The following is a 22772-nucleotide window of genomic DNA, read 5'->3' on the forward strand; positions in this document are numbered from 1 at the left end:
CGAGCAGAGAGACCTTCTGATGAGATGATATAGACTCTCCTCTTCGTTATCTGCTGTCTGCTCATTAACGTGTGTTGAGCAGGTTTCACTGTGTTTCTGTGTTTCTGTGTTTCTGCAGCCGGAGGGGAAACTGTGATTTTAATCACACTGATGCTGTTGATGTGAAACAGCTGGTTTTTACCTGTTTTATGGTTTCTCTGTCAAAATGTCTTGTGAACACGCTTCGCTCAGCAAGCTACATCTGGTACGGATGGATTTAAGAGCTGAACAAATGTTCCCATCTTATCAGGACATGTTAGTCTGTGCAGTAATCCATTGTTTCTTAAAACAGGTGAGAAATATAAGGAATATTTCAGCCTGATTCTAATCATCATGTTCTAAGTTTTCTAAAATCATCGGACTTGATTACAGTGAATAATGAGACTAATAACGTCAAGATGAGATTTTGTATTAGTAGTTTTAATATGGATTATAGAGGTGAGCTCAGGCTGATGTTTCCAGGTGTTAAAGGTGGAGCAGGAAGGAGAACAGAACACATTGGCCTCCATCACTCCCTCTGGATACAAACACTACAGAAACAACTTGTTGTGTTTGTTGTGTTTGTGTCACAGTTTGATTATTAGAATACATTTTATTTTTATTTTTTTAAACAACAAGTTAATGAACGTCAGGAAATGAAAATAATGACCTGGCTCCACATCCGGGAACGGTCGTCCATTTTAATTTCAAATAGTCATGTATTAAAACCTGTTACCTTCATACTGTGGAGCGGAGCACCTTATTCTGTTCACAACGTTCAAATTACATTTTTAACAAGCTGAATAAACAAACACAGCAGAGCCATTAGTCACCTGGATTATAGCTTTAAATATTATTATTTTCATTTTGAAAACAGCAGTTTTGCTGCTGATTAAAATGTATTAGAGGGAAAGGAAACTGATTTATAAAGCAGTTATGCAGTATGTCTCACTGTTATTATAGAAAAGGGAGTTATATTAGTAATATTAGAGTTAAAGTTATTATTCTTTTGGGCACAACACAACATGTTTTTACCTTTTACTGAGACTGAAGTAAAAGGCTTCAACTAAAAACAAGCTCAAGCACCAATTTATATGTTTCTCATTTTGTGTTTCACTGCTGCTGCTGGATTGATCATCTTTTCTATTATTTTCTAATGTCTCTACATTGTGCGTGTGCGTTCTTTATTTATTTATTTATATATATGTATATACATATACTGTATATACACATACATAAATAAATAAAGCTCAGTCAAAAGCCAGACCAAAAAGGTAAATTACAATGAATAATTAGCAAGATAAATAAATGAATACATAAATAAAGCTCAATTTAAAGCCTGATTGAAAAGGTAGGTTTGAGTTCGGAATTGGGTATTATTTTTTATTATTTTTCATAAATTGAAAAGAAATAAACTGAACTAAAACATGTTAAAGTGCTCAATAATTCCCGGCAGACAGTTCCCTTTATTTATTCTGAAAAACTTGTGTTTTAACTCCTGAGTGACAGCAGTCACACTTGTTGAATCACATGAAGATTTATGATAAATTAATAATAATAATAAGCATCAACAGTGTCGTGAATCAACCTGAAGGTGTGACCGTCGTCCTGTCTCGTGTTTCCTGTTCAGGAGCAGCTCGGAGCGCCGTAAGGAGAAGTCTCGGGACGCCGCTCGCTGCCGGCGCAGCAAAGAGACAGAGGTGTTCTACGAGCTGGCCAACCAGCTGCCTCTACCACACAGCGTCAGCTCCCACCTGGACAAGGCCTCCATCATGAGGCTGGCCATCAGCTTCCTGCGCACACGCAAGGTGGTAACCACAGGTACGAACACTGCACACACACACGTTACCAACAACGCCAACACTGTGTGTGTGTGTGTGTGTGTGTGTGTGTGTGTGTGTGTGTAGAAGGTATTAATCGGAGCCTTTCTTTGCATTTCTTCTGGTCTTATCTAAAATTAGCAGCTGAGGAAGCTCGACGGAGAAACAGATCTATTGTTCAGGAGTTCCTTCTGAAGGAGATCAGAGAGAATAAAACAACTGTCGCAGCGTCAGAGGTCAACTTTATAAAAACTATTTATCTTTTAGGAGAGAAGAAGAAGCCTTGAACACCATTAAACTTCCTCACAGTTCATTAGAAGTCAAATCTATTCTTTTGTTTTTCTCAGTTAGCAAAGTTAAACCTGCATTTAGATTTAATATTTCTGCCTTTTTTTGACTGCATCATCATAGAGAACAATAGTTTCATAGTTTCATACCTGCTTTTTAGGGATGGGTGATATGGAGAAAATCTAATATCACAATATTTTAATCACCTCGATATCGATATTGAGACGATATTGTAGGGTTGACTATTGGTGCTTTTGCTAAATATTTACAGAATGAGATTTTTGATAAATACAATGGCTGTAAATTAGATTAATGCAAATTAATGGCACATTTTTTATCTGATCAAAATGTACCTTAAAGGTAAAGTTATGTCAAGTATTTAATACTCTATATTATTGGAAATCAAAGAAATTAAACAAGCCGCTGTAATAACAAGCTGGAACAGGAAAGTGATGTGATTAATACCAGAGCTTAAACCTTCTCTGTAAATCTTTTATTATTGTCTTTTTATAAACTGCTGTGCATTGTTTGTCTGGGAACTGTACGACCAACGCTTCCTTAAACAACGGTGACGGCTACTTCCTGTCATCAATCAGAAAATAAATAAATAAATCTTTATTTATAAAGCCCCTTTAACACAGTGAGTGCAGCTCAAAGAGCTTTACAGTTAAAAGTTGACAAAATAAAATAATTAAAGGTGGAAAAAAAGTTAGAGCAAAAGTTACAAAAAATTCTAATAAAATTAAAAAGAATTACAAATAAAAATTACAAATAAAGATTACAAATGTGAAGAATTAAAATGTATTATTATTATTATTATTATTACTATTACTATTATTATTTTTCTTTTTTTTTCTTTTTTTTCATAAGTCACTGTATTAGATATGGGATCTCCTTATCAGGCAATATAAAGTACATTATACAATAATACAATATAATAATAATAATAATAAGACAAACTATATGTATATATACATATATTGTATGTTTGTATGTTTGTGTGTGTGTGTGTGTATATACACAGTATATGTATGTATATGCAGTATGTATATATAAATATATATCTATACAGAGAGCTGTCAAAGTTAATAAGAGTATTAAATACTTGACAAATCTACATTTTTGAACCGATAAAAAATATGTGATTAATTAATTTATCTGTTTTTGTGATCATAAATAAGAAGAAAATTAAAAATTTTCCACATATACATGACAGTGCCCCCAAATTACCCCTCGGAAAACATGAAAAACAGAACCTGTTTTCTTGCTTCGTCCCGGTGGTATCTAGTTATGCAGATATAGTTTCAGTTTCATGTTCTAAGATTTAGCGATATCTGCGTCTGATACTTCAGCTGCCACGCTGACAGAATGAAGGGAAATGAAACTTTGTGATGCTCAAAACATTTAAAAACATCAGCGTCACCTGTTACTCAGAATAATGCTCACACCTGGAAGAGTAAACTTGTTTTTATAATTTGGATGAAGTGATGCTTTAAATTCAGCATTAAAAAGGAGAATATTCCTGGAAATCTTCCAGTTATCAGACAGGAGGTGGAGGTGGGGAAGACATGTTTGTGAGAGGGAGAGTGCCTCCATAAGGAGGAGGACTAAAGGGAAAGCAGTGGGTGAGAGAGGAGGGGAGGACGGGGGAGGACGGGGGAGGAGGGTGAGATGCAGCAGCAGATATCGGCGTTATCAGGCCGGTCTGATTGCTCCGTGATGGAGGGACAGATTAAAGAGGAAACGGAGCTCTGCCCATCGTTCAGCTGATGCCAGCATCACCGCTGCTAGCCATAACACCCGGTGCCTCGGCGCCGAACATCAACCCTCCACTCTCCTACACACACACCCACTGTACAGTATATAAACCCAACAACACATAAGCTGCTGTAGGGAACACCTTTCTGATGGGATGTTCTGATTAAGATACTCAAACACTGAATGGGAATATATGGAGCCTGCCAAAATAAAAAATAAATGAATAAATAAATAAATGACTCGATAAATAAATAAATATTTCATTAAAGGTAGCAAAAATTTGTTATTTATTTAGGTATTTACATATTTATTTATTTTTAAATAAATAAAAAAATGCGTAAATACATAAATAAATACACACATGAAATACAAAACATAAATATAAAATAAATGCAAAAATAGATAAAAACATTAATGAATATATAAATACATGAATTTAAGAATTAACAAAAATAAATACATAAATAAATAAAAGGAAAAATTAAACAAAAGAGTAAATAAATAAATAAGGGGATTAATACAAAGATAGATACGTACATAAAAAAGCAAATTAAAACAGAAACATCAATTTATGTCACATTTTATCAATTCATTTATGGCTACATTTATTTTTAATATTATTTTGCTACATTTATTGACATTTAATTATTTATTTATCGAGTCATTTATTTATTTATTCATTTATTTCTTATTTTTGAAGGTTCCATCCTCCATAGGAACACTGATGTTTCTCTGTTCTCAATTATAGGGATTTATTTGCAATATTGATAGTTAATGACCTTGGTTGCAATATTTAATATGAAGTATATCGGTTATTCCCAAGTTGACACTGTTTTTTAAACCTTTCCTTTAGCTCATTGTTAAGATTTCCTGTCTGCTTCTCCAAAGTGGAGATAAGTTACTGTATGTAACGTTAATACACTGACTATAAGGATGTTTAGATACTGTACATGGAGCAGCGTCATCATGCAGAAACCTACGTCAGGTCACCATGTGGGGAAAAGTTTTTAGAAGGACTTGAAGGGAAAATAACATTTTGACGCTAAAACATACTTTGGATTTGAATCCATCAGGAACGCCACTGGATGATATAAAAACCTAAAAAAATAAAATAATGGACCCACCCTTTAGATAAGTGTAGTACAGAACATGACAATGTTGTCACGAGTTCTACACCCTAAAGTTTGTCTTTTCAAGTCCTCTGTTTGAGTCAGTTATGTTATGAGAGCAGAATAAAAGGCAAAGAAAACATAAATCCCATCATGCATCAGTGAAGTCACATGCTGCTGTGAACCCGCTGTCCTAAACAAAAATCAAAAAATAGACAGGAAATGATGATCTGAGCAGCAGCCGTCCATCCATCAGACTCTCTTTTCTGCACGCTTTTATTTTGAAACGAGGGGCGGTTATGCAACCGAAGAACAACAGAGAGAAGAAGAAAAAGTGCAACTCGGTTCAAATGCCTGGTAATTTCACAGCTAAGTATTTAGGCCAAAGGTGCTGCTGGTCTCTGCTGGACTGGACCCTGAGAGACTCCCCCGGCTCCCCCGGGGGTTAACGCTATCTGGGCCCGGCTCCAGAATCGAGCCCCAGGCCTGAGAACTGGCCTCTCTTATCTCAGGGAAGCACACTGGAGGAATTGCAAGCACCTCCACCCCCCCCCCCCCCCCCCACCCCCCCCCCACCCCTCCATCAGCTACTGGGCTTTGTTCAGCGCGAAGCCACCGTCCACACACACACACACACACTCTTAATCAGCTCTGCAACGAGACATCATCGGACACACCAGCGTCTTTGTGTATAAACGTTTCTATTCATATTTGAGCTTAATTGCATGATGTGTGAGTTGTGATCTAAACGTCGCGGGCAGCTGTTATGAGCGTAGTTCTGGGTGTAATCCGTCAGGGTCAGGGATCGGGAGCGGCCCGAGACGCAGGAAGAAGCTGCACTGGTTTGTTTTGGCCTCGAGCCAAAGCTGCAAGAAGAAAAACAAGCCTGATGTGTGCACACAAGAACACACACACACACACACACACACATTTATAATCAGCGTGGAATGAGAGAAACCAGTTGTGAGGTTGACCCAGCTTGTTTTTTCTGTGTCTCCCTCCAGGCTGCAGCGGCGGCGTTGACGGCGATGAGGAAGGACAGATGGACAGCCTGTACCTGAAGTCTCTGGAGGGCTTCGTCACCGTGGTAACGTCCGACGGCGACATGATATTCCTGTCCGAGAACATCAACAAATTCATGGGGCTCACACAGGTACATGTAACCCACCTGATGAATACCAAATCCGGAGTTCAAGGGTATCAGGAAAACCTAGCCTGTGTAAAATAACACGGCTTATATAGCAATATATGCAAATCTATCCAAGCTCTTAACTGTACAGTTTAATTTTATCAATATCAACATATAATACAACTTTTCAATGCTTAACCCATGAATGTAGGATAACTGTTGTATCACAATATTAACTTGCATCATAATATTAACATATGAAATATGTCAACCTCACTATTATTATAAACCACTCAATAGTAAAGTGTAAACAACACTAATTGTGAACCCATTTGAGTTGTAGATTATTATGCAAACAACCTACAGTTTAAACATTAAATACTCACTATATTTGAATATTGTGAGTAAGGCAATGTGAATACTTTCCCTGTCACAACACTGACACCTTGCGTTGATGCACACAAGCAGCACAGGGATGAACAGAATCAAGCTAATCTCATAACCCATGAAATTCAGCTAAATAATCCCTATCTCTGTCCACACAATGTAAATAACACACACATATTACACATTTCTTTTTGCCTCTATCACCAAAGAAATACAAAATATAATTTTAGAATACAACTCAGTGGCAAAAGCATGTGGCTATGCTAGCTCAGAGCATTTGGCTCGTGTTGCCATGTGCGGCGGCTGCTTTAATGTTTGGAACTCAAAAGAATAAAACGATGCTCTCAGATGTTCTCAGGGTCGCTTCAATAGGTGACGGTGCTCTTACTGGCTCATATATAGTTTTACTTCTCTCTGTTCAGTAGTATATCAAGTATAAGTAGCAATAATATCACTCTGTAAATCTAGCTTCTCCGCTGCTCTCTCATCAATCTCCGTTTTTTCCACACTCCACTGCGTCTCTCACCTGAGTGAGGAGGCGCGACTTGGAATGTTTTACACCAATAGCAACAGTTATTTCACTTTGAACCAATAAGCTTATTTGTTGTCAAGTTTTTGACCGGTAGAACACTTCCTGATGCAAAGTTAGAACTCTGAGCAAAAATGGAAATAAAATAAACAGTGATAAATGAATTTCAGAATAAAATAAGGAATGTGGTTATTTATTAAATAAAAGGAATTCTCAGTGAGGGAAATATCTCTAAATGTTTTAGAAACAACTGGTTTTCCCAGAGGGTTACATACACAACAAGGATAAGAACAGAACAGACGCGTGCAGACAGGTGTTCGTTTTAATCTGCAACACCTTCCAGTAAAAGTGATGAACACTCAGAGCCGGCCCGGACCGGTGGGGTGCCAAATATTAGCTGGTGCCCTCCCTTGCATTGTGTCCATGTCCACCATTGATCATTGTGTCCACACAGAAGCTGCTTAGCTTAGCTTCACCATTGACGGGGTCTGTGTCGTGGAAGCGTTGTATTGGATACGTAGCAGTGACAATCTGACTTCTGACGCCTGTTTTCCTCAGTATAGTGGAAGAGTAACTGAACATTTATGCGTGGAAGCGTGTAAAAAGTCCTGGTAGCAGGTTATTTGGCCATGTTCACAGTTGCACGACATGTCGCCTCATTAGTGACGCCTCACAAAGGAGATAACGGACTTTACAAGCCGAAAACTCCCTATTACTACATGTCAACACTAAAAAGCTGTTTGCGTGTGGACGAAAGGCCAAAACAAAAAATACCTGTGTATGTGTGGATGGAGATTAAGCTATGCACTTGAAAGAAAAAGTTTATTTCTCAAACTAATGTCGCAGGTTATTCCCCAAACACCTGATTAGTCTGTCCAACTTTCCCTAACGAAGTTAAGGGGGGAGTAACTGACGTCAACTCTAGCTATTTATTGAATTAGTGTAGATAAACTACAGTATTTACTAGGGCTGTCAGAGTTAACGCGATAATAACGCATTAACTCAATTTTGTTTTAATGCCATTAATTTCTTTGTTTTGCTTTCCATTGTTTTTTGTTGTTAATTGATTTCCAATAATAAATATATACATACATTTGCATGAAGCAGTATATTTGCCCACTCCCATGTTGATAAGAGTATTTAATACTTGACAAATCTCCCTTTAAGGTACATTTTAAACAGATAAAAAAATGTGCGATTAATCCCGACTACCCAAGATTAACTATGGACAATCATGTGATTAAATGTTTTAATCCTTTTACAGCCCTAATTCAAACCCAGACAGAGAGAGAGACGGCGATGATGGTTAGGGTCAGACGAGTTTGTTGTGTTGGTGTGAAATAGCTCTCATACCAGCAGCTTCAACTCTGAACACACTCGGCCTGCTTTTATTCTCAGGCAGCAGCTTGAAAAGAGAAAGTTTACTGTAAAATGGATCCCTCTTTTGTAGATTTTCTTTAGCGTCTGTGGGGATGAGTTTCTGTTTGTGTTGAAGCCATTTGAGTTTCGAGAATGTTCGATTCTGTTGGCTGTCATCATCACTCAACTCAGCTCTTCTTCTTCTGTTTATACCAAACACAGCGCCGGTGCTGCTGCTGCCAGAAATGAAAACATATCAGAGACCAGCTACTAAAACAGCTTAGAGAAGACCAACTAGAGAATGTTATGATATTATGCTTGTTCATGTCACATTTCAGGAAGTTGTTGTTGTCTTCCAGGTGGACCTGACTGGTCACAGCATCTTTGACTTCACCCACCCATGTGACCACGAGGAGATCAAAGAAAATCTCAGCCTGAAGACGTCCGGTCAGCATACATCCTGACACACACACACACACACACACACAGACACACACACACACACACACACACACACACACACACACCTGCTATCCTCATTCTGGTTTTTACCTCATTACAACAAAACTAATCTCACTGTCATTCTGATTTTCTTATTCCATGTTCACACCTCCTCTTTATACAAAAACTAAATCTGTCTTAATCTTTATAGAGATTTAGGATAAGGTTGGTCCGTCTGAGTTCTTTTCTAAACGTTCACTCAGCCGTTAGCAGAAAGCAGTGATGTAGGCTACCACAATAAAATAATCTAATCTAATATTTAGTATATTTTCACCGCTTTACCTCAGCCCTCTCTGATGGGGAACTGAAGCCGTTATATCGCAGTCTTCAAAGCCACCAGACTCCATTCACAAAAACAGTCATTTTACCTTTAAAAGAGCTGTCTGACGATGAGGTAAAGCGACTGTGGACGGGAGCAGCAGAGAAAAAGATCAATATCAGTTATTGTTCATTCAGTTCCCTCGATTCTGTTTGTTGGACAGAAATGAATCAAAGGAAAACAAGGCAACAACCACACATGCATGGTGTTATGTAATATTATCTCATGAGCGAACACTAGAACAGAAGGTCAGAGAGCGTATGGAGAGGAACCGACAGAGAGATAAAGTAGAGAAAGCAGAGACGAGGGAAAGACGACGATAAGAGCTGTGAGAGAAAGAGAGAGGAGCTGGGCTTTATCTGCTGCAGATAGTGTGAACATGATGTGTTACAGTAGTATAAAGTGACAGGATATAAAGCAAAGAAAAGTGAGTAAGGAGGTCCAGAAGTACACAAGACAAATTGATAAATGAATCAGTGTGTAAGTGACTGATGTTTATATAAGAAAATAATACAGTCACAATCACACTCACTAAGCCTCTGGTTGATAGCTCTTATCAGCTGTGGCCACAAGACACACAAGTGGAACAATACTGTATATTTTATTGTCCCACACACACCCTCTTTTCTTCAGAGAGGACTGAGGAGTTGTTGTTGTTGAAGTGTAACTACATAAAGATAAACTTGTGAGTGTGGAGATTGACAAAGGACACTCTTCAGCACCTCGCTCCGAGGCTGAACTCTGACCTCGTGATGTAACAGCTTGGCCCACATTCACATCCCGTGTGTCAGCGAGTTTAAACCTTGACCGTTTTCCTCAGTCACATAACGGGAAGACAGATAAGGGATTACGTTAATGTCGCCACTAAAATAAGGAAATAGAATATAATTAGAAATACAAATATTTAAAGCTACAATCAGCAAGTATGTATGGAGGACAGAACCTGCCAAAGTAAAAAATAAATGGATAATTAAATAAATTACTCGATAAATAAATAAATATGTCATTAAATGTAGCAAAAATAATATTGAAAATAAATGTGGCCATTAATTCATTGATAAAATGTGACATAAATTGATATTTCTGTTTTGATTTGCTTCTTTATTTATTTGTCTTTGTAATTTTCCCTAATTAATTTACTCTTCTGATTAATTTTATTTTTTCTGTTTCTGTTTTTAATTTTACAGGTTAATCTCTACCTATAACACATCTGTACCTATAACACATTTATACCTATAACACATCTGTACCTATAACAGATTTACACCTATAACACATCTGTACCTATAACAGATTTACACCTATAACACATCTCTACCTATAACACATCTGTACCTATAACACATTTACACCTATAACACATCTGTACCTATAACACATCTGTTCTTATAACACATCTATACCTGTAACACATCTGTACCTATAAAACATCTGTACTTTGTGTTTCAGGCAGCGGCTTCGGTAAAAAAGGCAAAGAGCTGAGTACTGAGCGAGATTTCTTCATGAGGATGAAATGCACGGTGACCAACAGAGGACGCACCGTCAACCTCAAGTCAGCCAGTTGGAAGGTGAGAGAGAGCTGCTGCAGCTGCATGCACATCTGCAACATCCGTACATCCTTTACATTCCTATACAGACATGGGCTGTTTAATAAACTATACAATTTGTCACAGGTTGATTGTGTGAATATAATTTTAGCCAAAAAGTAATTTTTCCTTGTCAGACTGATTTATTATTTACGTATACGACAAAAAAAGCCTTTGCAATTAAGACTGTGAAGCTAGGTCAACATCAGCTGTTAACAACACAGAATATGAGGGACGCCACCGGTCCTGTGACCTCCAGCGTCATCGCCACACTGTGTAACCTCCACGTGTCCCCCTCTGCTCCCTCCAGGTGCTACATTGCACCGGAACCCTGAAGACGTACAGCAGCTGTCCTCCTCGTGTGCTCTGCGGCTTCAAAGAGCCTCCGCTCACCTGCGCCGTCCTGATGTGCGAACCCATCGCGCACCCGTCCAACATCGACACGCCGCTGGACAGCAGGACCTTCCTGAGCAGACACAGCATGGACATGAAGTTCACCTACTGCGACGAAAGGTACACAGAAACATGCACAGCTGGAGGCTGGCTCGCACTGTAGGAGGAGAAACAGAAAAAATGATATTTATAAGGAGGAATAGAGCAAAGTTATAATCTTATATCAGTGATGCTTCATCATGAAGCCATGAGCTGGATTATCTTCAAATAATGAGGAGAAAAATCATCTCTGAAATTATGATACGAAAAGCATTTTGTTTTGTTTTTTTGAGTTTATCAAAACTTTCTTTTTATAATTTTTTTCCTTTAATGAGTATGATCAGTTTAATAGCAATAATAATAATATCTTTATTTATAGAGCACTTTTCATACAAGAGATGTAGCTCAAAGTGCTTTACAAAAAAAAAAATGCAACACATTCGACCCTCCGAAAGATCGGCAGCCTGTCGATTTTTAACAGGCACATTAACAGTGATGTTGATCGATGTGCGTTGAGAATAAATAAATAATATAAAAAACTCTGTTACATGCACAGCGGCCATCTTGAAACCAAAGAAGCGGTTCATTTTCACCCAAATATTTCCCTCCCAGTGGCACGAGGAGGTGATGACGAACACTCAAAAATACACACACACACACACACACACACACACACACACACATACATACACACACACTGATTGGAGTTACACAAGCTCATGCTCACAGACCTGTAATCTTATCAGGCTGCTCATGCAGGACAAAGGTTTCTTTGGGAGAAAACTCAGTGTGTGTGTGTGTGTGTGTGTGTTACGTGCACACACACCGCTCTACAAACAAAGGCCCATTTTCTTTCTCGCCTTATTGGTGCTATTTGATAGCTGCCCAAATCTTCCCTCCAATTACGCAAATGAGTTTATCGTAGGCGGGCCGGTGGCTCGGCGGGGACTTAGACTCATTAGGGAAGGACAGAAAGTTTCTTCAGCTCATGTCGGGCAGTGAGACGGGTCGAGGAGGGAAAAGGAAAGACAAAGACAGAGAGAAAGGAAAGAGACTTCTCTCAGTGGAGGAAGAGAGAGAATGGGACGAGGAACATCCAGAAGAAGTCCAGGTTCTTTATGATGTTACTATCAACACTACTCCATCTGGCTTTAGACTTAAAAGTAAATGTTAAGAATACAGTGAACAAGCTTGTTCATATAACACATTTTTATGTTTTTATACACTTCTGTAGCTTCCCAGTAGTTAGATGGTTGTCGGCGTGCTCCCAGTTTGGAGGAGCCGACAGGAGTACCGGCAGGAAGCTAAGCTAATGTACTGCTGTGGACGCCACATTAGTTCAGATCAGAAAGTCACACAATAACACAAACTAACTAACCGATCGATGCAGCGGTAGACCAGCAACTCCCCTGTTCTGAGAGGTAAAGTCACTGGTTTTGTGAATGAAGTCTGGTGGCTTTGAAGACAGCGATATAACCGCTTCAGTTCCCCGTCAGAAAGGGCTGTCTGACGGCGAGGTAAAGCGGTGAGAATATTGTAAATAAAGCGTACACTTAAACTGATATTAAATGTTATTTAGGTGGCTAAAATACATTTTTCTGCTGCTCCCATCCACAGCAGCTTTACCTCGCCAACAGTGACGAATAGTGAGTCATTGGAGATAAACTGGAGGAGAAGAGATTCACAGTAGACCAGTGTAAAGTAGGTTAATAAAGTTTGACAGCAATATATCAAAGTCCGTGATTCCCTGTACATAACAGATGCATGCACTTACAAACAGCTCACTGATTCCTGATAGATTTAATCAAATGAAATCACATTCCTGCCTCTTTAATTCAGGCTGAGCATGACGAAGGAGAGCTCTCTCTCCGGCCCAGCTCACCCTCTCTGGTCTCGTATTAAACCTCGTGTTCAGGGGTCATTTCCTGTTGTTGGTTCACATTATGTTCTCACAGCAGTTTGTTGGGAAGAGATTCTCCTTTGACAGTGAATAAACCACTCAATATTAAACAAAGTCTACACTCCAGAAAGTTAATGTAACGTAATGCACCTGGTAATCAGATTACTGTAATCCTGTAAAAAAAAAAGCCTGTATTATTGAGGTGGTTAGAGAGCTGGAGGGGAATAAAAAGGTAAAAAAGGGATTTTTAGATGCCAGAAAGAAACCCCCTCATTAACAACGTGAGCTCGTGATGAGAGATTAGCCGTTCCCAGAAACACAGAAACTCACACAGAATGTGAACCGCTCTTATCTTTGGAAGACTCACCCCTCTGCTCGATTTCCAAATCGGGTGTGAAGCCTTTTGAAGTTCAGGACAGAGAGAAAGGATCTGTCTTGTGAGCGTTGCGTGATAGAAGAGAATCACAGAAAGGTTCAAATTAAAGGAGCAGTGTGTAACATTTAGAGGGATCTACTTATATAATATTAATAACTGTGTTTTCTTTAGCGTATAATCACCTGATAATGAGAATGGTTGTGTTTTTGTTTGCTTAGAATGAGCCGTTTATATCTACATGGGGAGCGAGTCCTCTTCACGGGGTTCTGGCTGGAAAGGATCCGTCTTGTGTAAAAATTACGTCACGTTCTCGTTGTGATCGGAGCGACTCGAGGAAAACAACTCGGAGGGGTCGTATGCCTTTCGTGGGAGAGAGAAGACTGTTGTATTAACGTCATCAACAGACGAAATTATGAAGGTTCACTAGAAACTCACTCAAGCGGGGCCTCCGGCAGCGACCAGCCCGCCGCGGACAAACACCAGATCTGGCATCCCAGCAGTCGGAGCTCTGGCGGGAGGTGGAGAGCTTCACCGACCCCACGTTGCTGGAGGCCCAGGACGTATTGAGAGGTTTTCTAAAGGGACTCTGGTGCTCAGAAACACTACCGCTTTTGTCAACAGGCACCGCCAAAATCAAAACGAAATGATGATAAAATTAAGATAATAAAAATGAACCTTAACATTGAACTTGATTCATGATTTCCTGACATCACTAGAACCTTAATCTAAAACAAATTACACACTGCATTCAAGTTAGCATGTTAACACGCAGGACTGCAAATTCAACCTTTCTACTAGTGTAGAGATACAGGATGCCTGCAGAACGTAAATACATTAACACAAACACTTTCGAGAGTTTTACACAAGACGGATCCTTTCTAGTCTTGACCTCTTCACGGCGTCCGCCGTGTTTCTACAGTAGCCCAGAACGGACAAACCAAACTCTGGTTCTAGAGAGAGACTTCCACCGTAGTTCTCCGACACGCTTGGCACACGGGAGAAGTTTCACTTGCTTCCAACCACTAGATGCCACTAAATCTTACACACTGCACCTTTAATAACATAAAATCTTGTGCGGTATTAAATGTGTGTGTGTGTGTGTGTGTGTGTGTGTGTGTGTGTGTTCCAGGGTATCAGAGTTGATGGGTTACTCTCCTGAGGATCTGCTGGGTCGGTCGGTCTACGACTTCTACCACGCCCTGGACTCAGACGGCGTCACCAAGAGCCACCACAACTGTAAGCACACACACAACTCCCATGTATACACACTTAATAATAATTAATATGACTCCACGCTGGCTAACTGTTGTTGTCTAAAGCCCCCTTCGGACCCGATTAAAGGGTCATTTTTAAAGGGTCAATTTTTTATCTGTTCTAAATGTACCTTAAAGGGAGATTTGTCAAGTATTTAATACTTTTATCAACATGGAAGTGGACAAATATGCTGCTTTATGCAAATGTATGTATATATTTATTATTGGAAATCAATTAACAACACAAAACAATGACAGATATTGTCCAGAAACCCTCACAGGTACTGCATTTAGCATAAAACAATATGCTCCAATCATAACATGGCAAACTGCAGCCCAACAGGCAACAACAGCTGTCAGTGTGTCAGTGCGCTGACTTGACTATGACTTGCCCCATACTGCATGTGATCATCACAAAGTGGGCATGTCTGTAAAGGGGAGACTCGTGGGTACCCATAGAACCCATTTACATTCACATATCTGGAGGTCAGAGGTCAAGGGACCCCTTTGAAAATGGACATGACAGTTTTTTCCTCTCCACAATGTAGCGTAAGTTTGGAGCATTATTTAACCTCCTTCATGACGAGCTAGTATGACATGGTTGGTACCGGTGGATTCATCAGGTTTCCTAGTTTCATATGATGCCAGTATCTTCACTCTAATATCAATTAGCGTTTGAATTAATTTGCATCTCGCTCAAAAAGAAGTCTCCTACTGAAAACCTGGCTATGTTGGTTTACTAATAACATTTGCCGTATGTTCACCGGGATGTATTTCTTGACAAATTTTCTTTTCATTTATTTTTTTTTTTATGTGTGGTAAAAAACATTTGTGTCTGTTCATGTGTGTGTGATTCTCTCTGTATGTGTGTGTGTGTGTGTGTGTGTGCAGAGCATGGCTTGGTATTAAGATGTCTTTATTACATTAAACTCAGCCACTGATGTCCTGATGAGGTTTGTACTCTGGACAGGGGACCAGGTGGCCTCTATTACCTCCTAATGGCACTGTGAGTGAGTGTGTGTGTGTGTATGTGTGTGTGTGTGTGTGTGCGTGTGTGTGTGTGTGTCTGTTAACAAGCCTCTGAAGTGTCATGGCTTTCCTCTCCACTGACAGTACTATGTACATCATTAGAAGCTCTGAACAGAGGAAAACTCGTAATTTACTTCCTTAAAACCACCGCTGATATCCCTCTTCCGCCCCACACCATCGCTCTCACAGGGCTAAAATTATTTCATCACTTTTTGAACCAAAATTATACTTTATATTTTTCATGATTCTCATGTTCCCGGTGCACTTTACTTTTCTTTATAAAATCATTAATAGTTTTAACGTCATCAAAACTTAATTAACACATTTCATCCGTTCATCGTGACACAATCAGAGGATTAATGAAACATTCCTGTCCATAATTTTATCATTATTACAGGATAAAATCATACATATTGATTATATATGAATATTATCACATCTATTTCTTATTCACTTTAGCATTTCTTATTACCTTTTTCTATCCAACCTCCATCTCCTCTTACTGCTGTTTTTCCTGGGGTGGTTCCTCTTCCTCACTGGGCCTAGGATCTTTTATATTTTGGAGGTGACTGATCAGCTGTCGGGGGACATACAGGCCGAATAATCAATGACCAGCATAATTCTGCCTCTACAGTCGGTATCTTGAACTGACTTGAAAATGCGATTTTGGGACTCAGATTGTCTGCAGATGATGTGTTTTGTGGTTTTGTGGTCTTGTATGTGGGTGTTCTTCTACTCATCGGTGTCTACAGTCGTTATTTGGCTGTAATCTGCTGAGATAAAGAGCTCTCTATCTGTAACACACACACACACACACACACACACACACAGAGACGAGCTGCTCTCACGGCCAACGTGACCAGCCTGTAAATCAGCACATGCTAACAGCTTTCTCTGCTACATGTAATATTGCCCTTAGTCCCACACACACACACACACACACACATAGAGAGAGAGTCAGTGGTCTTGTGTACACTCTCTGACCACGACTCTGCTGCTTTCCCACGCCAGCGCTGAACTCTGGACTGCAGCCAGAACATCTCCTTCTCAGCTCAAAGTCAAACATCCCACTTTCTCCTGCTGACCAAAGTTTCACAGCCTCATGTAGAATAAATGCATTAAACAATACAAAAAATAATACAAAAAAAAATATATATATACCTTTAAATAAAGTAAATACATGGATATTAACAAAAACAATATTTAGATATTTAAATAACAAAATAAATTCATTGATATTAAAAAACAATTAGACATTTAAATAACAAAAGAATTACATTAAAAAATCAATTAAATAATTACACACTTAAACAATAAAATAAATATACTGATATTTTAAAAAAAATGTTTTAAATTAGATATTAAATAACTTAATTAATATATTAATATTAAATAATTAAATAATTTTAAAAAATGAAGTAATTAGACATTAAAATATCAAAGAATACATGGATATTAAAAAGAATTAATATTAGACATTTAAATAAAAAAGTAAATACATGGATATTTAAAAAGCAATTAAATAATTAGAGATTTAAATAACAAAATAAATACATTGATATTTAAAAATAAATATTTAAAATAATTAGACATTCAAACGACAAACATGGATATTTAAAAAAAATATTTGTGCCTAAAGACTATACTTAGTATGATAAGGAAAAATGCCACAACATTTAATGTGATTGGTCAAAAGTCTTAAAATCTGGTATCGACATACTTTGGGAGACTATCTAACAGTATAACTTACACTTTTATCAATGGTCAAATTCATGATTTTTTAAAAATTAGGAAAAAATGCTAAAATTGTGTTTATTAAATAACTTCCATATATACAGTATATTGTTTCACATGTGTGCAATCTTTGATATTCAACTTGTTATGAGTTCATAGATACAAAATACTTGTTCCATACCTGAGTTGTCTTAAGTCACCAAACACATCAGCTGATAACTCATATCTCTTTCCTACTTTTCTGTCTCTCTGTCTCTGCAGTGTGTTCTAAAGGTCAGGCAGTGAGCGGTAAGTATCGCATGCTGGCTAAGAACGGAGGCTATGTCTGGGTAGAGACCCAGGGAACTGTTATCTATAACAGCCGCAACTCCCAGCCCCAGTGCATCGTGTGCATAAACTACGTCCTCAGGTGAGCACCGTCATCTTCACTTATGGCTAAAATATGTATACGTCATAGTCAGGTTGAAAATGGTCCAAAAGTGTCATTAGATGTCTTAAAACTGTTATTTCATGTTAGCAGATTTACTGCTAAGTACAACCACTCTCTGCACACAAAACCAACTCTGCTCTTCCTTCTCTAAACCTGCAGTGACATCGAGGAGAAGTCGATGATTTTCTCCTTGAAGCAGACAGAATCCGTGTTCAAGCCTCACCACATGAACAGCTTCTTCAGCGCTGGAGGTGCAGGCGTCACCGGAGAGCCGGGAGACGCCCTCTTCACCAAACTCAAAGAGGAGCCGGAGGAGCTCGCACAGCTGGCTCCGACACCTGGAGACACGATCATCACCCTGGACTTCGGTCTGTAATGTTCGGGTCATTATGTTCACAATAATACCCTCTACAAAGGGATTATCACACCTAAACCATGGCAACTTACCAAAACTAAAGAAAAGAGGCTGTCTGTCAATGATCCTACTTTTTAAAATTGTGTTTGTAGTCAGTTAAACCCGTGTTTATATTAATTAACTGGTTTATGAAGTACATGAAGCATCATCATTGTTGCTATGGTTTAATATATTACTCAAAGTTTAGGCACTGATTTTAACAGTTTTACCCTGATTTGATGCTATAAAAGCTACTTACTAGACATTTTGTTGCATTTACAGCCCCCTCATTTGCACAATGAGGCAGAAATGCATAAATCTAATTTCTGCTTCTTTATTTGCAGATCGTCCCTCAGTGCGAGGAGCCCCAGCAGCCTGCAGGATACACCACGGTGTCTGCCGCAGCTATGGCCCCCTCCGGGACCTCCGTCCTGGGCCAGCGAGAGCCACAGGCCTGCCCCTCCGGCGTCAGGTCCAAGGGACATGGCTAACATGGCCGGTGCATTCACCGTGCAGCAGAATCCGCCGCCGGGCAGCGCCACGCCGAGCCTCAGCAGCTGCTCCACGGTGAGGACAAGACTGGAAGGAGTAATTAGTTAATGAGGCGGGTGACTGGTTGTGTTTGTTCATAGTTTGTTTCTCTCCATGTTCAGTCAGGCCTGGGGGGTCAAAGGTCACTAACAGTGTGTGAGAATAACGTGGGTGGATATTTGGAAGGAGCAGGCTCCTAGCAGTGAATAGTGCCTTTGTCAAAACTCATCTCTTGCTCTTTGTTCCTTTCTTTCTCTTTGTTTTTACACCATTCTCTCTCTCTGTCTCGCCCCCGTTCCATCCTCCTCCACCCTGCAGCCCAGCAGCCCAGGTGATTACTACAGCTCAGTGGACAGTGACCTGAAGGTGGAGCTGACTGAGAAGCTGTTTGCTCTGGACACGGAGGGCAAAGACAGTCCTGAAAACACTGACGTGCGTCTCTCATGAATATGATTATGTCTGTTATCAGTCCATTCATTTGATTTATGAGGCCTTGTTTACTGAATCTTGTCTTTCCTCGTCTTTTTTTCCCTTTTTGGGAAAAGCTTATTTTAACATCGGCGAGATTTGTCTTGATTTATTTTTAATAACCATGCCATGTTTCTCTCTCCCAGAGGGACTTGAGTGACTTGGACCTGGAGACTCTGGCTCCGTACATTCCGATGGATGGCGAGGACTTCCAGCTGAATCCCATCATCCCAGAGTTGGAGCCCCTGGAGGGGGGATCCATGGGGAGAGCAGCAGCAGCAGCCTTTCTAAATCCCAGCAGAGCTTCAGCAACATCGCCAGCCTCTTCCAGCCGCTGTCCTCTCCTCCTCAGCCACAAGGCCACTACCAGCACCAGCCTGCTGCGTCCTGGGCCGCCGGCGAGAAGAGAGGCTCCGGCCAGGGCGCCGTGGACCCCCGGGCTGGGTCTTACATACTTGGGCACATGCAGAGTCCCCCGTACCAGGCTCCAGCCAGCACCCCTCTGTCCTCCATAGGGGGTAGGCAGAATCTGCAGTGGCCCCGGACCCTCTGTTAACCTACCAACAACAGCAAAGGAGCCACCAAGACCTACATGAGGGAAGCGCTATCTAGGAGAGGAGCGCCCGTCCTGCCAGCAGAACGTGACGCGCCTCTGTGCACAACACAGGTGAACTTAAAAAACAACAACGCACTAGAGAGGCTTTCATACCTAGCATACATTCTCCAGACATCTCTACATGCTGTGATGATAACTGCAAATGAAAGTTATTATCAAATTTAAATGTGTGTGTGTGTGTGCAGGTCCATTGGTGATTTTGTACAGGCCTACAGAGACATGAGTCCAGCCAGAGTGGCCATGGCCAACAGCATCAAGCGCTCCTTCACTCAGATGTCTGTGGTGAGTTTCTCTGAAGAACCTTCAGTATTTATTCATGTGAAGTGAAAGGTCAACAGTCTTGTTTTTTATTTTTTATTCAATATTTTATTCAAATTTGTTTGCAATTTTATGCAAACGTAACAAACACTGAACTTCTTGCATAATGGTACCTTCACATTTTAACACACTTATACACGGACATAAGTATTGTGCTTGTGAGGGGATATATATAACTAAATAAATGATTAATAATATTCATCAATCAAAATATTGATATATATATATGTATATATATATGAATATATATATATTGTATATAAGTATATTATATAAATATATATACATATATATATATATGTAAATGTATAAATATATATACATATATATACTATATATGTATATGTATACACATATATATATATATATGTATAAATATATATATATGAATATATATATTTATGTATAAATATGTTTTTAATTAAATAAAATAAGTAAAATAAAAATGATAATCAAGGAAATTATGATAAAAAAAATAATAAACATAATAATAATGTTTTTTTTCTAGCTTACCAGTACATGCTTACACACCTTCACATTTGTATTTTATTTAATTTATATATATATATATCTATATATTATATATATATATACAGTATATATATATAAATACAAATAATAAAAAAAATACAATAAAAGAAAAAAATTATAATAAAAGAAAATAATTACAAAAAAGTCTTGTGTTTTAATCATGTAGCCACAATAATACATATTTAAAATAATGTATAGGCCTACTTTAAAACTCAAACTTTTTTTAAACAAAGTTTTGTGCCTTGACTTGTTTCGGGGGATTCACTCTGTTTTGTGGACGTGTGATTGTGTTTCAGGGTGAAAGTACGCCATCAGATCTCATATGGAAGAGATGAGGGGTGATAGTTGTGCCGCCATGGATCGCTCCCTCAGCACAGGATCACTGGCAGGTATGAACTCCACGTCTGTCCGTCTGTCCGTCTGTCTGTGTGAAAAACATCTGGTAATGTCACCTGTTCAACACCTGTACCTGTGTTTGTCTGTGTCAGCGTCAGAGATGATGGGGAGGATGATGCAGGGCAGCGTGTCTTCGTGTCTCGGCTCTCTGCAGCAACACCGGAAGTGTCAGTATCCAGTAAACGGGATAATAGGTGGTGCAAGCGAGAACCCTTCCCCCAAAGAGCTGCAACTACACATATAACATGCAGCCGTCCAACAAGAGCCAGGGTGAGCTGACCTACTCTTTACTATCCAGTGTTTCATCACTATGTAGTAGTAGTAGTACTTTACATGTATCTGTTATACACTAACATGTCCTTATCCGGTCATTTTAGTCTGTAATTGAGTCATTAAAGTTGTATTTCATTAAAACAAGAGAGACTTCTGATGTGGTAGGAGACAACAGCCAACTAGTATGAGCTTTAAGGCAACATTAAAGTGAGTCAAACTCATGAAAACTTGACGAAGAAATAAACAGAGATGATAATCCTGGCAAGAAGGATAATGCATATGATGGATGTACCGACACTGCGAAGCCGGAGGTGATGCATTGTCAGCGGCGAACAGGAGAACACAGAAGAAAGGCTGGGAGATACGCTTAAACTTTATTTTGTCGTCACATACATTAAATTTGACCTCTACATATAACCCATCCTAAGCATTTTGGAGCAGTGGGCTGCACTTAAGACCCCGGTTCAGCGTCTCGCTCAAGGACACTTTGACATGTCAAAGTGCGACGACTTGGAATCGAGGTGGAGGCGTAACAATATACGGATACGTGGCGTCCCGGAGGTGCTCTGAGGAAAACGAACACAACAAGACTTTTGACTGATTTTTGTCGTTCATTACTGTAAATTCCAGATGACATCCGCGTTGAAAGAGCACACCGCTCGCTGGTCGCCAAACTGAAAGGAAACGCTGCTCCCCCGAGAGCGATCATTGTCCGCTTCCTAGACTATCTGGTGCATGTAATACAGCAAGTATGGAAACAAAAGACATCTACTTCAATCAAGACTACACAACTGAGACACTAAAAAAGAGGAAACCGGTAAGTGGAGACACAGTCTCTGTATCCTGCACAGCTGAAAGTTGTTCTGGAGTCGGGTTCTAAGAAGTTCACAACTTTTCTTTTTATATATATATTTATGAACGTTGTTGGAGGGAGCTGCGAACTCTTGATTTATACGCCTACCGCGGCAGATTGCGTGCAGCCAACCCGTTCTCACTCCCAACTCGTCAAATACCGCCGTTTGGTCAGTGAAACCAACGCATGCAGGCACCCTTTAGCAACAGAATGTGATGAAAGTACGCATCTCTGCGTCTCTCTGCGAGCTCCGTCAACCATCTCTGCAGCTCTGCGGGAGCTTTTCCACTGAAGAATAACTTGGACATGAGAGCTTCATGGCCATCGACTGCTTCACTGTGATTGTTGTGCTCGTGACAACTAAAGAGATGTTCTCTCCATTTCTGTCCTCTTCCAGGTATCGCTAGTCGTTTGCTGGGCCATTCGTTCGAGGCC

General features: G+C 39.6%; 1 protein-coding gene across 1 annotated transcript; it reads left to right on the top strand.

The window, feature by feature from the left end:
• Positions 1-1612: 1612 nt before the first annotated feature.
• LOC119484436 (endothelial PAS domain-containing protein 1-like) lies at positions 1613-22769 on the top strand (the record flags this gene model as incomplete). Its single annotated transcript, XM_037763243.1, is given in 23 exon segments — positions 1613-1839; positions 5998-6146; positions 8757-8844; positions 10667-10785; positions 11114-11316; positions 14641-14747; positions 17789-17936; positions 18117-18325; positions 18696-18700; positions 18702-18761; positions 18763-18918; positions 19201-19314; positions 19497-19616; positions 19619-19886; positions 19889-19923; positions 19925-19960; positions 19962-20017; positions 20152-20248; positions 21112-21142; positions 21145-21204; positions 21304-21418; positions 21420-21481; positions 22735-22769. Coding segments are annotated over 23 exon segments (2500 nt in total), but the record flags the coding sequence as incomplete, so codon positions are not given.
• Positions 22770-22772: the final 3 nt, after the last annotated feature.

Source organism: Sebastes umbrosus, unplaced genomic scaffold (assembly GCF_015220745.1).
Source record: "Sebastes umbrosus isolate fSebUmb1 unplaced genomic scaffold, fSebUmb1.pri scaffold_222_arrow_ctg1, whole genome shotgun sequence".
Lineage (NCBI taxonomy): Eukaryota > Metazoa > Chordata > Actinopteri > Perciformes > Sebastidae > Sebastes > Sebastes umbrosus.